Here is a 17,249-nt window from a genome sequence, read left to right on the forward strand (position 1 = left end):
TTATTTAAGACAACCAACATTTTATAAAGGAATAATCATGTATAAAAATACAATCAAGAGCATCAATTCAGTTTAAAAAGCAATTGTTTCCTAGTACCCACTAGGAAATCAAACAATGGAATGCATTCTCTATTTATTACAACTATACCTTGATACACTACTGTACTTGAAGGTGATAAATACAGTAGAACAAATTTCATTTTTTACTCACACTGAACATGATTTGATTTGTAGTAATTACATATAAGACCACATATTAGGGTAACTGATAAAAGGGTTTTATTATTTTTCAAAATTAATAACCCTTCATTTTAACCAAGAGCCCCACTGAAGAAAATTGGATAAATTAAAACAAAGGGTTTTATTTTTATTTATTTTTTGTCATTTTAGGGCCGTACCTGCAGCACATGGAAGTTCCCAGGCTAGGGGTCGAATCGAAGCTGTAGCTGCCAGCCTATGCCACAGCCACAATGCGGGATCCGAGCCATGTCTGCAATCTACACCACAGCTAACAGCAACACCGGATCCCCAACCCACTGAGCGAGGCTAGGGGTCAAACCCTCAACCTCATGGTTCCTAGTTGGATTTGTTTCTGCTGTGCCACGATGGGAAATCTCCTATTTATTTATTTATTTATTTATTTATCTTTTTAGGGCCACACCCATGTCATATGGAGGTTCCCAGGCTAAGGGTTGAATCGGAGCTACAGCTGCCACCCTACACCACAGCCACAGCAATGCCAGATCCAAGATGCGTCTGCCACTTACACCACAGCTCATGGCAACGCTGGATCCTTAATCCACTGAGCAAAGCCAGGGATTGAATCCGAGTCCTCATGGATATTAGTCTGGTCCATTAACCACTGAGCCACGATGGGAACTCCAAAACAAAGGGTTTTACACACTACTTTGATGATCAAATTTGAAGCCTGAGGCCTGCTTGAGGAAATTCTCTTTCTCGTTTGCAAAAGCTGTGGGAGACCATTAACATTACAAGGTCAATTTCAGAAAATACTGATCTCTAAAATATCATGGTCTCACACCCTATGGGGACTTATGGATCTAACTCAATATGGCATGTGCAGACCTGATGACAGAAGTCATCTCAAATATTTCACACATTTACTTATTTTTGGGGGCCACATCGGCAGCACATGGAAGTTCCCAAAATCGGAGCTGTAGCTGCCGGCCTATACCACAGCCACAGCAACACCAGATCCTTAACCCACTGAGCAAGGCCAGGGATCAAACCCACATCCTCACGGATACTACTCAGGTTCGTTACCACTAAGCCATGACAGGAACTCCCTATTCCACACATTTATAAACATAGAAGTTATTGGGTGCACCATCCATAAAGCTGGGTAGCCGCTGAAATTAGGCAAATGGCATAGTAATCCAAAGTGAATGATGAGGTTAAGGCCTCCACACCCAAAGCTGTTGGATATGGTGCAACTATGAACATGGGAAAAATTTCAGATTTGAACAGGTAAAGAAAAACCAGGATAGACTCAACACAGGTAAGTGAAATTGCCAGACTACCAAAAGAAGTTCTTCAAACGAGATTTCCGCAGAACTTGTTTGCTCCGCAGGAGTAGATAAACCTCAGCTGATAAAAGTTTTATCCAAGCCACAGCTGAGAGCTTGATTAACTGGGAAACAACACAGTTAAATATTATATTCTTTATAGTCACCACTCCAATTTCAGTATCTGCATAGAGAAATACAGAGGGTTACATTGAAATTGTGTATGATGAGGAACGCCACTAAATTAGCTCCCAGGAAAATTATTAATCTTTATAAGTAATTCTTATTTTTTCTCACAGGGATAGATTTCAACTTTCACTTTAACAGTGGCTGAGAACATTTCCTTTGCTGCTTGCTTGTGGATGTTGAGAAAGCAAATCCACTGGCACTTGCAAAGGCTTAGAACATAAACTAACACTAGAAGTAACAGAAACATGAGGCTAAAAGTTGTACTTTAATCACAAAATCACAGAGATTTCATTTGCATATCTTAGAAAGCTAAAAAGTTTTATTTTTAACCAATCAGCAAAAATGTGCCAGACTTTTAATGTTCATAATTTAGAATTATCACATAAATATATTACTTATAAATATAAGCTTTATTTGTAAAATTATTCTTAAACATTTCTTTCCAACACACTTGAAATTTTCATATGTGATTTAAGGAAAAAAACCCACCCTATTTAAAAATGTACTGCTAAACTTCAATGTGCGAATAAACCAGTGTCACCAAACTGAAAAAGAGAAAAAACACAGAAAAGAAACATACTGTGTTGGATATTTGTTTGTTACTACAAATGATGACAATGTGTCCTACATAGTGATCATATACATGCTCTTGTTTCTAGTCATTGTCAGAACCATTTGGAGGTAGGAAAATCAATGCATCACTGAAAATATGCCCAAATGCCCTAAGACGGTATACCCCATACATCATCACATGCATCTGATTAGGCGTCAGTCCATTAAAAGTAACAGCCATATCTGAACAACACCCTTCTACCACCTGGTTGGGGTGATTAGTCATTGCCTCTTTAATAAAAAGCCCAACAGATTTGGTATTAAATACATCTTTTCCTTCAGCGTCTTCTGCATTTTCTGCAAACACTCCAGCATATTTCAGGCAGACTGCTAGCTGCTTATCTTCAGATATCTTCCAAATCATCCCTCCCTGTTCGGGACACTTTTCAGGAATATCGAGAAGGCTGTTAAGTCTTTTCATTGATTCTATACTTAAGACAATTCCTCCTTCCACACTCACATATTCAAGGTCTCCAGATTTTACAGTGTGGCCTAGATAGAAAGGTTGTGATGGATCCTTTTTTAACAAAAAGTACTTTAAGTTTTCAATAATAGCAAACGTCGTGGGGCGTGCAAGGAAGAACCAGTTGTATTGGTCTCTATATTTATCAAAGGCGTATTTGTAAGCTTTTCTCATCATTAACCACATGTCATTTGTTTCCATGTTAATTGACTCAAACACTTTAACATTTTCAGAACTGAAGAACTCTGCTTGGTCACAGTGTTTGGTCCAAGTCTCTTTCACTGCAGCCCATAGACTCACATCTTTGGGTTTTACAAGGATGATACAGTATACCTGAAAGCTCTTACTGAGCTCCATGCGTTCATCCTCTGAAATTTTCAAGATATCTTCTTTATTAGGAGCTTGTAGGTGATGGTGCTCATGGTGGTGCATTCTATTTCCATGAAAAATCCTAATGTGTCCTAGCATAGTGATCAAGGCACAGAAAATGCTTCCGAGCATTACACCCTTCAAAAATGAACTGCTTTCAGAAAGCATTTTTCCTATAAAGAAGAGAAAGATCCTTAAGATACTGAATAGAAAAAGATTAGTCTAGGGATTTGATTTGGTATTTCTACTATCCTTATATTTTGATCTTAACGTTAAAAAAAAAAATGGGCTCCCAAGTTTGAAATTGAGTTAGTTGCAAATAGTACCAGAGAGTCTAAGAATTTTTTGCTTCCAATGGTATCTGATTACTGCCTGGTATAAACTGGAACTTTGCAGCAACACCTCTCTGTAGTAGAATTTTCTAGTAGGCTATTTTTGCACTTCATCTATGGGAATTTAATTAACCAAGTACTAAACTAAAGCACTAACCCCAGAAACCAATGTTACAGAGGTTGTCTGTCCATCATTCTCTTTAAAGGAGTTTTGTTTCGGGAGTTCCATAGTGGCCTAGTAGTTATAAGATTCAGCATTGCCACTGCTGTTGGCTCAGTTCAGTCTCTGGCTTGGGAACTTCCACATGCCAAGGGTATGGCCAAAAACAAAACAAAGTAAAGGAGTTTTGTTTCATAAGCTTGCATTATGATGTTTAAATACCTCTGTGGATATAGATGGACTTTTATATCAAAAACTTAAATTGAACAGATAAAACTACCTACAACTGGCAAATTGCCAATAGTTTCTGTGTTGGCCTTTGTTCTTAACCTAGTGCTTTATTTAACTGATGGCTGCTGTCCTTAGGTGTTCTGAGTACATCCAAATCAAGTTTCTTAAAATTGATACCATATACGTTAATATTTACCCTTTTGTTCCAAAGACTAAATGGTTTCCAATACAATATTCTAACTAACTGATGTAACAAAAGCCTATAATGAAAATAGTTATTTGAGAATTGAGTCAATATAGGCGTATCTGGGGACCATTAATGAACATTATTTCCTCGAAAGGCATTTTCTTATTCTTTGGGGAAGTAAAAAGGGAAAAGTCTATACTTTCATTTCAATTAGAAATGAAAAGAAAAGCCAACATTAAATACAACTGTTGAGATTTCCCCAATCTCCCTTCTTTCTCCACAAGGAATGTTCTACTGAGCTACTTAGATTTTCCCTTTGTCTCTTAAAGTTAAAAAGAGTCTTAGAAGCTACCTAATGTAATTTTATAGATAGGTAAACAGAAGGTCCACAGAGGTTAAGTAACAGATCTAAAGTTATAGTCAGTGATAGAATGGAACTAGAAATCAGATATCCTCACATCACCGTAATGACTTTTCTATTACAGAATAATGATCTCAACAGTGCTTCTACCCATATTATCGGAAATTTAATAAATTACTGAATAAACTTGTTTTCCTATAAAAGAAAAAAGGTAAGATCTGTTTTGATATTTTGCACCCAACATCAGTATGCTGCTACAAGGAAATCATTCCTTGGTTTTCTTCTAGAGGAAGTGGATTTTGACTTCCACTACCTTAGGACAAGGTGTGGAATAGCTTGACAGATTTAATTCCTACGCAGGGGTGAGAGCTGAGGTGGGGAAAGAGGTATGAAAGCTTTCCCGTGTCACTCACAGAACTTAGTCAACAAATGCAGGTCTAATAAGGAAAAAAGAATTGACAGGAAATGAGCTCTACTTAGAATTGTCAGATGTACTCTAAAATGAATTAGTTTATATAGGATTTTGGCATTATACAATTTTCATCATTTCTGGATAATATATAATTCACTAGTGTCTCTTAGCTTGATACGGCATATGTATGTCAGAATCCTTCCTGATGGGGATACTTACTACTTATGAATCATTTGCACAAATTTTTCTAAGGAGCAGCTTTTTTCTTTTTGCCGTCAGAAAAGGCAACCCCCCCCCCCCAAACCCCACTAGAGAGGCACATGATAGGATATTCGGTGCAAAGGAGAGGGAAACTTAAACCGCACACGGGCACAAACGAGGCACAAACTACCAGAGTGGCTTTTGAGATGAGTCTTTTTAGATGAAGGTGGTTGGGGTGGAGTATGGAAAAGGGAGGAGGATGAGATGAAGAAGAGAAGTGAGGGGGGAAATCAAGACCCCGAGGAGGGGCCAAGGGAGCGCCTCCAGGAAGGCGGCGCTACATCTGCCCGACTCACGGTTCCTCCCACTGCACCTGCCCGGGGACCCCGCGCGGAGCATGCTGGGAGTGGGCCAGGGCCCAGGCCTTCCCCGAAGAGGGGCGGGGCTGGGCCTCTCCGGGGGCCGCTCCAGGTGCCGGCCGATGCCCCTGCACTCACCCGCGTCTAGAACGGCTCAGGGGAGGGAAAGCGCAGCCGCGCACGTCTTTCCTCTCACGTTCGCGCGCCACTCGGTTACGTTCCCGGTCGGGCTGCTCTAGATGCAGGCGGTGTCTTCTCGTTGGTTTCACTAAAGGTGGGGAGGGCCAGGAAGTGGACGCCACGACAGCGCGGGCAGCGAGGCGGGGCCGTCGGCCCGCGCCGACGTCGCAGGGGCCGACACGCACGCAGCGCGCCCTTTCTCCCCGCCCCCCGCGGAGTTCAGAGGCGCGCGTCTTGGCGTGACCCGCACGCTCGCCCGTACCCAATGGGACGCCCGAGAGTCGTGCGTGCGTACGACCCACCGACACCTCCCACCGGGGCACCTTCCTGCCGTGGAAACTGCGAGAGTTAAGAAGTGCCTTGCAGGAGGCTGGGTTCCTGCGGGCTCGCTAGGTGGTTTCTCTGAGGAGCCTCTGCGGCATTGCGCTCTCACCTTGACCAGAGGGTGCTCCAGCCAGTACTCCCGGGCTGAGGTTAAATGCAGTGAGCTAGTCATCGAATTATGAGGGCAAGAATTCGCTATGGTTATTGGAATGCCATCTGAAGCCCTACTGTTCGGAATCCAGTCCTGTCTTCACCGCGTTCTTTGGTATGCTGGGGAAGTTACTTCACCTCAGTTCCCTCCTTTCTAAAGTACAGAAAATACCACAGTAGTGCGGTCTCACAGAAGACGAAATGAGATAGTGCCAAAGACCCAGCCTAGAGTAAGCATTCATGAACTGTTAGCTGTTATGTTGTTCATCCACATAGCACTAGCGCTTAACTGCCAGCACGCAGTGGACAATACGTATTTGTGGAAGTAATGATTGTTAGAGCTACAGATGAGGAACTTTCTAAAGGGCACACAGTAATTAACGGGAGAGGTGAAACAAGAATTCAGCTCTAATTACAAGTGTAGAGCTCTCTTTCTGCTAAATATGTGATAGGTCTTTTAAAATTCACGTTTGTGGAAGAAAGAGCTTTATGCTAAAAAGCATACATTCTTACATGTTTTTTAAATGTACTGTTAACAGAGTACATCCAAATATCTTTGGTGACAACGCAGGCCTAATTTCCTAAAGGCACATTTTTGAGTATTGGCAATGACCCAGTTTAAGTGGACTGAAGTTTTCAGGAAGCACTGAAATAATGAACAAATAGAATAGATTTTAGGTGATTACTCTCCTGGCAGCACTACCGTGAACAAAATTAGCCCCCTGCCTTCAAGGAACTCTCAGTCTAGCAGGGAAGAAAGACATCAAACAATTCATTACAAATGCATGAACTGTGGTGGTAGTATGTTCTGCAAGGGAATATAGAGATGAATTTTAGAACTAGAAAAGAGCTTAAGACTGGGGAGTATCTCCACTATATTTTGTTAAATAATATATATTGCCTATTGTCATATATTATTGTTGGTGCAAGTTCCTGTGCCCAGAGCATGGTGAAGCCAAACAAACTGAAACGTCGAAGTTTGGAGCAGAGAAAAGTTTACTGCAGGGCCGTGCAAGGCCACGGGGGGAGTGGTTCGCAGGGTAATTGAGGAGCTTGTGCACAGTTCTCCGATTGGCTGATGATGAGGTCATGATTCTTAGGCTCAAGGAGGTTTGGGGGCTGTGTTCTCAGGGTCATCAAGTAGTTAACATTTTCCACTTGGTGGGGGGGATTTTCACATTTGTAAAACAAGTAAGGAAATAGGCATCTGAGGTGGTTATCTAGGTACTTCAGAGAGGAGGTAAAGCGGAGGATATGGAGGAAGGGCCAGTCCAGGGAAAGCCCTATAGGGTCCTGCTCAGTTAGATTATACGTAAATAAACGTGTATGTATATATATGTACATAAGTGAAACAAGTTAGAGAATGTAATATTATACTTTGGTGAAAACAAAATTTTATATATGCGTACATATGTTTGCTGAGTTTGTATGAACAAGGGGAGTTAAAATCTCAGCAGGCTTATTGATCACATCAGGAGGTCGAGGTGTGGCTGATTAGCTGATTAGTTTTGTCTTTATACATCCTCTATTTTGTTTCACTGGTTATAACAACATTTGTTATTTTTGAGTTTGAAGAACAGCAAATAAAGGGATCTTTAAAATTAGAGGGATAAAATGAATAAGAAGGAAAGATACCAATAAAAATACCTTTTAAAGAGTGCAGAGAATCAGTCTCGCCTTGTAAAAAGGGACCAAGGAAAGACAGAAATGGCACTCAAAATTCAGAGGCAGTGACAAGGAGACAATTTTTTTTTTTTTTTTGTCTCTTTAGGGCGGCACCCATGGCATATGGAGGTTCCCAGGCTAGGGGTCAGATCAGCTGTAGCTGCCGGCCTACACCACAGCAATTCAGGATCCAAGTGGTGTGTCTGTGACCTACCCACTGAGTGAGGCCAGGGATCGAACCCTCATCTTCATGGATACTAGTCAGGTTCATTACCGCTGAGCCACAGTGAGAACTCCCCAGACAAGGAGACGATTTAAAATGCTGCTTCTTTGCAGGTTCGATCCCTGGTCTTGCTCAGTGGGTTAAGGATCTGGTGTTGCCATTAGCTGTGGTGTAGGTTGCAGGAGCCGCTCAGATCCTGCGCTGCTCTGGCCGTAGTGTAGGCCGGCAGCTACAGCTCTGATTCGACCACTAGCCTGGGAACCTCCATATGCTGTGGGTGTGGCCCTAAAAAGATCAAAAAATAAAATAAAATGCTCCTTCTTTCTAGTACAGGAAAGAATACCAACTGAAAATACTGATACAAAATGCTCTGAAACAATAAACCATGGGATTTTCAACACCAGAAGCACTATTGATGAGAAATGGTCTAAGAATCCAGTTCTCTACTTAAAGCAGAGCTTTTGCATCTGGAGTGAGGTGATTGCAATCTTAAAATGACTTTCCACATTGTAACCCTAATTAAAAATATATATGCAGTTAGTTTCTTCTATTTATAAATATTTGGCCCAGCAAACCCACATCTTGTAATCTCTCCTTCAGAAATTAAAGCACCAGCATATAAGGCTAAATGTATGTCATATGCATTGTTGTTTATAATAGTGGGAAATATCCATCAATAAGAGAATAGTTGAATTAATTACAGTGCATCCATATAGCATATAAGCATAAAATAAACAGTTTATTTCAGCTGCACTAAACACTTAACACACTAACCTGAACCTTGTTTGGGGTAGGGTTGCTTTTGAATTTGATTGCCTTCATGTACCCAGCCAGTAAGGCAAAACTGCATTGAAAACTGACAACACTGCATTTTTGGTAAAGCCCTCCTGCCAAGTGCATGCATTATTTAGTATGACAAGTCATTAATTTTTAGTAATTGGTGATCACTTTCATGTGAACACTCACATTTTCAAAATCTGTCCAAAGGCCTTTGGGAAATTAACATTGCTTTCCACAACAGTTCACTGGAATAATAAATATTGAAGAAAATCTAAAGTGGATTGTTTTCTGCATAACATCTTTTTGGAGGGTTAAAAATGTCTTCTATGTTTACTGAAATTAATACCTGTAATATATGTACCTCTTTTGCCCAGAATTTGACTACTGTTCATCTTCAATAAACAAATTCCCTTGTCTGAGCAAATTCATTATTTCCATTTGAGTATAGATTGGTCCCTAAATGAACCTCACTTGTGTTTTCAAGCATATTCATGCTTGCAATCTCATTTCAAAATGTTTTTCCATTTGATGACCATCTGGAAGCGTTCTTTTTTTTTTAATTAACAAACCCATTTGCCTGCCAACAAATATGTATTAATGTTTACAGTAGGTCAGGAATTGTGTTAGATACTGTTTTCTCAAAACCCTTTATATTATGAGGGATTTCAAACATACACAGAAATAGAAACGTATAATGAAGTCACACGTACTATTTAACATCATCAACTCTAAGCCAGTCTTGTTGCATCTTCACCCTTTCCACTTCCCTCCCTTCCAGATTATTGTAAAGCAATTCTGGGACATGTCATTTCATCCATAAACATTTCAAAATGTATCTGTAAGAGATAAGGCCTTCTTTAAAAAAACCCAACAAGACCACTAGAAAACTAAAAAGTGATTAATTCCTTAATATACTTAAGAAATTACTTAACAGTGTTCAAATTACCAATAATATCACAAATGTCATGATATTTTAATAATCTGAATCAGAATCCAAATAGTCTACCCACTGTGATTGGTTTTGTCTCTCTCTCTTTTTCCTTTTTGGCTGTCCTCAAGGCATATGGAGTTCCTTGGCCAGGGATCAGATCTGAGCTGAAGTTGCAGCCTGTGCTGCAGCTAGGTCCAGTTAGCTGGATCCTTAACCCACTGAGCAGGAACGCTAGGGTTTGTGTCTCTTAAGTCTCTCTCTCTCTTTTTTTTTTTTTTTTTTTTGGCTTTTTAGGGATGCACTTGCAGAGGTTCCCAGGCTAGGGGTCAAATTGGAGCTGTAGCTGCTGGCCTACACCACAGCCACAGCAATGCAGGACCTGAGCCGCGTCTGCGACCTACGCCACAGCTCACAGCAACGCCAGATTCTTAACTCACTGAGCAAGGCCAGGGATCAAACCTGTGTCCTCATGGATACTAGTCGTCCAGTGGTCCAGTTCGTTAACTACTGATCCATGATCGGAATTCCTCTTAGGTCTCTTTAGTCTATAGGTTTCTTTCTCTCTGTCCCCTCCCCCCCCCCGGATATTTCTTTGTTGAAGTCTGGTTATTTGTCTTGTACATTTACTCACTGTCTGGTGCAGATAACCTCATTCTGATTCCTTTAGTATGTTTCTCTGTTCTTATTGTTCCTTATAAATGGGTAGTTGGATCTAAAGTAGGGTTGCCAGATTTAGCAAATAAAAACACAGAGTAGGAGTTCCCACTGTGGCACAGTGGAAACGAATCTGACTAGTAACCATGAGTTTTCGGATTTAATCCTCAGCCTCTCTTAGTGGGTTAAGGATCCAGCAATGCCGTGAACTCTGGTATAGGTTGCAGGTATGGTTCAGATCCTGCATTACTGTGGCTGTGGTGTAGGCCTGTAGCTGTAGCTCTGATTCAACCCATGCTTTGGGAACCTCCATATGCCATGGGTGTGGCCCTAAAAGAACAAAACAAAAAACCTTCGGGATACTCAGTTAAAATTGAATTTCAGATAAACAATGAATACTTTTTTAGTATAACTATGTCTCAAACGTAGCACATGGGACATAGTAAATATTGCATGGCCCATGCTTACACTAAAAATATTTGTTGTTTATCTGAATTTCAGTTTTAGCTGGGCATCCTGAAATTTATCTGGCAACCATTACCCTAATCTAAAACCTTTGTTTGGAGTTCTCTTGTGGTGCAGTGGTTTAAGGATCTGGTGTTTTCACTGTAGTGGCTTGGGTCGCTGATGTGGCACGGGTTTGATCCCTGGCCTGGGAACTTCCACATGCTGCTGGAGCAGTCGGAAAAAAAAAAAAAAAAAGCATTGTTTGATTTAGGTTCAATTTTTTGGGGAAAGGTGAATTACTTCTTAATGATGGTGTGTGCTTCCTTTGGGAATATTATGTCTGGTTGTCTTTATTATAGCTGCCATTGCTGCCTAGATCCACCATTCATTAGGGTTGCAATATGGTGATCTTCTAATTTTCCAAGGCTTTTTTTTTGGCCGTGGCATGGGGCAGCCTGATGTGGGATCTCAGTTCCCAGACCAAGGATTGAACCTGGGATTCAATAGTAGAAAAAATAAAATCCTAACTGCTGGACCACCAGGTAACTCCTCTAAGGCATATTTTTTTTATTGTTTTCTGCTTTTTTTTTTTTTTAGGGCCACCCTTGCGGCATTTGGAAGTTCCCACGCTACGGGTCAAATTGGAGCCACAGCTGCAGGCCCACACCACAGCCACAGCAACACCAGATCTGACCTGCACCACAGCTCACGGCAACACTGGATCTTTAATTCACCGAACAAGGCCACAGATTGAACCCAAATCCCTGTGGATACTAAGTTGGATCCGTTTCTGCTGTGCCACAATGGGAACATCCTCCAAGGCATAGTTGTAAGACAAGTTTGGTGTAGTGATTAAGAGGTCAGGCTTTGGCATAGGAAAGACTTGGTATGAGCTCTGGCTCAGCCACTTTCTTAGCTGTGTGACTTAGGACATGTTGGTTTATTTTTCTCAGTCTTAGCTTCCTCACCTGTAAAACAAGGCTAATAAAATTATATGTATGTCGTGAGATTTTTTTAGAGGATCAAATGAGTTAAGGTATGTGGAAGATTTAGAACAGTGTCCAGCACACAGTAGGTGCTCCTAAGAGCTGTCTATTATATATTGAAGAATTGGAGCCTTTCTGTGAGGATGGCTTTCCCACCTTGGATATGAAATTTAATACACAATTTACAATCTCAAAAAAAAGAGCCTTTCAAATTCAAGATTCCCCAATATTAAAAACTTTAAATCCTCCATTCAGCACTTAAATTATATTTTCACATGGTAAAAATTATGAGAAAGATGTACAGAATGAAAAGCCTCTCTTACTTGTCCAGTGCTTTGCAGTTAATAAAGACGTTCTTCACATGAATCCATTCTTTTTTTTGTTGTTTGTCTTTTTAGGGCTGCACCCACAGCGTATGGAGGTTCCCAGGCTAGGGGTCGAATCGGAGCTGGAGCAGCTGGCCTACGCCACAGCACATCAGAGCCGAGCTGCATCTTTGACCTACACCACAGCTCTCGGCAACGACAGATCCTTAACCCACTGATTGAGGCCAGGGATCGAACCCACAACCTCATGGTTCCTGGTTGGATTTGTTAACCACTGCGCCACGATGGGAACTCTGAAGTTCTTGTTTCTTTCTCAAACTACACCCTCCCTTTCCCCATCCTTGGTCTCTTTGTCCTCTTCTGAATGTAGTTGTTCCCCAAGGTTCTGTCCTTGAGTCATTTTTATTATTGTATCCTTCCCCTTTAATATCTACTCATTAGCTTCTTCTATTCAAATAGCTTCAACCCTTCCCTTTGGGAAGATGATTTCCAAATATTTATTTCTGGCTTCTACCTCTTGAATTTTTGACTGCAAATTTCAATTGCCTGCTTGATGTTTCCATATTGCTGTTTCAGACAGAATCTTACATTCAGTGGGTCTGCTTATCTAGATCCTGATTTTAACCAGTCAGCTATATAAATCAAACAAACATGGAGCCAACTGAGGAAGTTTGAGTGTTTACTGATGACACTGAAGGCTTGAAAACTTCCATATGCTGCACATTTGGCCCTAAAAAGCAAAAATAAATAAAGGCTTAATGTTACTTTATTTATTTATTTATTGTCTCTTTTTAGGGCATCACCCGCAGCATATGGAGGTTCCCAGGCTAGGGGTCAAATCGGAGCTGTAGTCACTGGCCTACACCACAGACACAGCAATTATCTTTAACCCACTGAGTGAGGCCAAGGATCAAACCCGTGTCCTCATGGGTACTAGTCGGGTTTGTTACTGCTGAGCCATGACGGGAACTCCCTAATATTACTTTTTTTAGATGGTTGAGATAATTATATGTGGCTATGTAAAGAATATCTTTCAGAAATACCAAAATGTTGATGGATAATATCGTATGATGTCTGGAATTTACTTCAAAATAATCCAGTTGGGGAAAGAGTAACTGTATTGATGAGAAAAAAGATTGGCTACGAGTTGATAATCCTTGAGCCAGGTAATGGGTATATGGGATTTCAATATCCTATTCTCTCTCTTTTTCTCTCTGTTTGGAAATTTGCATAATAAAACTAATAAAAGCTTAAATAGGCCCCAAACCAAATTGATTAACCTTGCCTACATCCATCTCCTGACAATAATTTCTCCTTATCTTCCCAGTCACTTATTACGAAAACGCAAAACTCTTGATTTCTTCCTTCTCCCTGACCTCTACACCCAGCCAGTTGCTAAGTTGGGTCAAGACTACCTTCACTGTAAATCCTGCTTCTTTCTTTTCTTTCCTGTTCAAAGTGCTACCACTCTATTAAATCCCTAAGTACTTCTTGCCTGCACTAGTGTAATAGCATTCATAAATTTCTCCCCGTTTCCAGTCCCTCCTCACTTGGTGCATGTAAAACATCTAGCACAGTGCTTGGTACTTAGTCCCTTCTACCTTTCTCCTTAATCGTGAATTCATCTTTCTCCCTGAGGCTTGTTTTACCCGCTGATGATATTTCCCTTCCCTGAGACTGCTCCTCACTCCTTTTCATTCTTTTTTTCTCTTTTCATTCACACCCTCAACATATGGAAGTTCCTGGGCTAGGGATCAAACCTATGTCACTGCTGTGGCAATGCCAATCCTTAATGCACTACAGCAGGCTGGGGATCAAACCTGTGCCACCTCAGAGACAATGCTGGATCCTTAACCCCCTGTGCCACAGGAGGAACTCCCTCACTCCCTTTCAGAATTGCTTTCTTCTCTATCCCTCCTAGATCCTGAAGCCTCACTGTTGCCTCCACTTCACCCAACTGCTATGCTTTGTGGATGAATTGTGTGTCTGAATAAAGACTGATTTCTTAGTTCCAAAGTTAGAGCAGGGGAATTCTCTGGTGGCCTAGCGCTTAAGGATTCAGCAGTGTTGTCACCTCTGGCTCGGGTTTGATCCCCGGTCTGGGAACTTACACATACTGTGGGCAAGGCCAAAAAAAAAAAAAAAAAAAAAAAACCTAAATAAAAATACCCCCACAAAGTTAGAGCAGGATTTTTCTTAGCTGTAGATGAGTGGAGCCCTTACGTACAAACAAAACAGGCATACTAAGTGTGAGAAAAGCAAAATTTAAAGCTGCCTCTTGTTCCCTCAACTCTTTGGTGGAGAAGAAAATGGAACATCTCTATCTAGAGGGATCAGCTTCTAGATCCAGGCAGGGTAGGGTAAAAGCCAGTGGCAAAGAAGGGGCTAGGTGGATATTATTTCAGCAAATTGGGGACTTCTGGAGGAAATACCTCTTACCTTGTGTGGCTAAGGGAAGTTGAGAGGAGCTACCTCCAATGGGTCTCACAAGGACAGCATCAGCAGTATGGGTTGGGCAAAGGCCCTGTTGCTCAGGGCTGTCCCAGAGAAGTGGTTATAGAACCCTTACCTTTGGTGGACTGGCTAGGTGTAGTTCTGTCTGTTAAGAGAGCAGCCAGGCATTCAGGGGCTGGACTAACCAAGCACAAAGAACCCCCCTATCCTTTAAAAAGAAAATGCTATAAATCAATCACATTCTTACATTTTAAGCATAATGGTTGCAACTAAAACCAAACTTCTGTATTATAATCAAGATGCATCTGCCTGTTTTATCTTTAAGGCCCACAGGCTTCAACTAATTTAGGGGACCATCTGGTGAGAAAGAAAGTCTTATTACAAAATGGTATTTGTTTGCAGCCTCAGGCATCAGAAGGGATTGTTCTGGGGATCCCAACCAGTTTCCTGTGCCAGCGCCCAGTGCTCCTTACCCTGCCACTTAGGTAGAAAGGCACAGCTCTTGGAGTCGGACAAGATTCAATTCCTCCTCCAGCATTCACAAACTGAGTGTCTTGAGTCACAGGATTTAAGAGGTTTGAATTTCTTCAGTTTCCTTATATGTAAAATGGGAATTAGATTATACCTGAAGTTGCCAGGAAGATGAAAGGAGATAAAGTCTCCCAGAGGGAACCTGGAAACATTGCTTCCTTTCCCTTGATCCATAACTTAATCCTCCATCTTATTCCCTTTGAGCCTTGCTCTTCTTGCCTTCTTTGCCCAATATCCACTTTCAGATGGGTAGATGTGGGCATGCTTTTACACAGATCTTTGAACAAAAGGTCTGAAAAATAAGTTTTATTCAAATGCTGTTATTTGTTCACTTCTATAGAAGGTAAAGAATTGAAATGGAATTGCCTTGGGATATAGTTGTCAGAAGGCAGTTTTGCCTCTTCTGCAGTATGCTAAATAAATCTTGTTTTCCAAGTCCTTCTGTCCTACATTTAAGTAGTTGAAGGGATGAGACCAGTTAGCTGGGACAGATGCCAGTTGCAGCTCAGGGACAGGAGGAGAGGGAGTTAGAAAGCGGGTTGGTTAGAGATGGAGAATCTGGGAATGGGCATGCTTTTATTTTTATTTCTTTGTTCATCTTCTATATTTTATTTTGTTTTCTATTTTATTATTTCTGCTCTTATTTTTATTGTACCATTCCCCTTTGGATTTATATGGATGTTCTTTTTTTTCTTTAAAAAATTTTTTTATTATAGTTGATTTACAGTGTTCTGTCAGTTTCTGCTGTATATATATATACATTCTTTTTCTAATATTCTATCATGTTCTATCACAAGTGATTGGATATAGTTCCCTGTGCTATCTAACAGGACCTCATTGCTTATCTTCCCTAAATGTAATAATAGTTCAGGATGCTTTCAGAGTCTAACTGGGTAACAGCTACTTTAGGTGACAGCTTTATTTCAAGTGAAACTATTGATTTGTCTGTATTCCTACTTAGATTTCTAGGAATCTAAAATTTACTCTAAATCAGGAAACAAATTTAAAAAGTGATAATTGAATTTCCTCTAAAATTTCCTCTAAATCAGGAAACGAACTTAAAAAGTGATAATTGAGATTGGCAGAGTGTAATAGCTGAAGCCGGAACTTCATTGCACTATACTCTATACTTTTGTGTGTGTTTGAAAATGCCTGTAATTAGAAGTGTTTTGTTTATGTAACAATTATGGGACAATGGAGATCACTTAAGAACTGTTGAGGTTTTTTTTTTTTTTTTTTTTTTTTTGGTCTTTTTGTCTTTCTAAGGTGCACCCGTGGCCTATGGAGGTACCTAGGCTAGGGGTCGAATCAGAGCTATAGCTGCTGGCATACACCACAGCCACAACAATGCAGGATCTGAGCCGTGTCTGCAACCTACACCACAGCTCACGGCAACACCAGATCCTTAACCCACTGAGCGAGGCCAGGGATCGAACCCGAGTCCTCATGGATGCTAGTGAGGTTCATTAACCCACTGAGCCATGATGGGAACTCCCAAGAACTGTTGAGTTTGATGTCATATCAGTAAAGCTACTAGAGGATATTTGACCCAAAAGAACTCCTTAGAGGAAATACAGTGATTTCTATAATTCTTATCTAGCTAACTGGATTTACTTAAAGGATTAGAATAGCATGCTGATAAGACATTTGATGGATATAATATAAATTGGCCTCAAAAAGTTTTTTTTTTTTTTTTTAGAGCCATACCTGTGGCATATGGAAGCTCCCAGGCTATGGGTAGAATTGGAGCTGCCAGCCACAGCCACAGCAATGCCAGATCCAAGCCTTATCTATGACCTACTCTTCAGCTCAAGGCAATGCTGGATCCTTAACCCAATGAGCGAGGCCACATCCTCTTGGATACCGGTTGGGTTCTTAACCTGCTGAGCCACAAGAACTCCCCTCAAAAAGTTTTTAACAAGATGTCAAGAGTATTATTTTTTTTGGCTTTTTAGGGCTTTTTAGAGCATAATGGAAGTTCCCAGGCTAGGGGTTGAATTGGAGCTGCAGCTGCCAGCCTACGTCACAGCCACAGCAGTGCTGTATCCAAGCTGTGTCTGTGACCTACACCACAGCTCACGGCAATGCTAGATCCCCAGCCCACTGAGCAAAGCCAGGGATTGAACCCGCATCCTCATGGATACTAGTCGGATTTGTTTCTGCTGTGCCATGACAGGAGCTCCCAAGACTACTGTT

The 17,249-nt window shown here is 41.0% G+C and overlaps 1 protein-coding gene and 1 long non-coding RNA gene across 13 annotated transcripts in view; one reads left to right on the top strand and one right to left on the bottom strand.

Annotated features, from left to right (window-relative positions):
* C1GALT1C1 (C1GALT1 specific chaperone 1) lies at positions 1-5,678 on the bottom strand. Its single transcript, XM_003135326.6, has 2 exons — positions 5,541-5,678; positions 1-3,332 (listed from the first exon to the last, which is right to left on the bottom strand). The coding sequence occupies exon 2, from the start codon at positions 3,325-3,327 to the stop codon at positions 2,371-2,373; it is 957 nt and encodes a 318-aa protein (XP_003135374.3). The 5' UTR covers positions 3,328-3,332; positions 5,541-5,678; the 3' UTR covers positions 1-2,370.
* A 225-nt stretch (positions 5,679-5,903) lies between these two features.
* Positions 5,904-17,249, top strand: part of LOC102165926 (uncharacterized) — a 1,721,850-nt gene continuing 1,710,504 nt past the window's right edge. For all 12 annotated transcript variants that reach the window (XR_014835565.1, XR_014835569.1, XR_014835563.1 and 9 more), the window contains exon 1: positions 5,904-6,171. This is a non-coding gene — a long non-coding RNA (uncharacterized LOC102165926). The remainder of the gene's footprint in view (positions 6,172-17,249) is intronic.

The sequence above is a fragment of the Sus scrofa genome, chromosome X (assembly GCF_054392235.1).
Source record: "Sus scrofa isolate SSC_HxYL_T2T_F1_AM1 chromosome X, Sscrofa_HxYL_maternal_Yorkshire_Landrace_v2.0, whole genome shotgun sequence".
NCBI lineage: Eukaryota > Metazoa > Chordata > Mammalia > Artiodactyla > Suidae > Sus > Sus scrofa.

Excerpts from the sequence above, each read along its gene's own strand:
- C1GALT1C1 (XM_003135326.6), bottom strand. The coding sequence starts at position 3,327 with ATGCTTTCTGAAAGCAGTTCATTTTTGAAGGGTGTAATGCTCGGAAGC.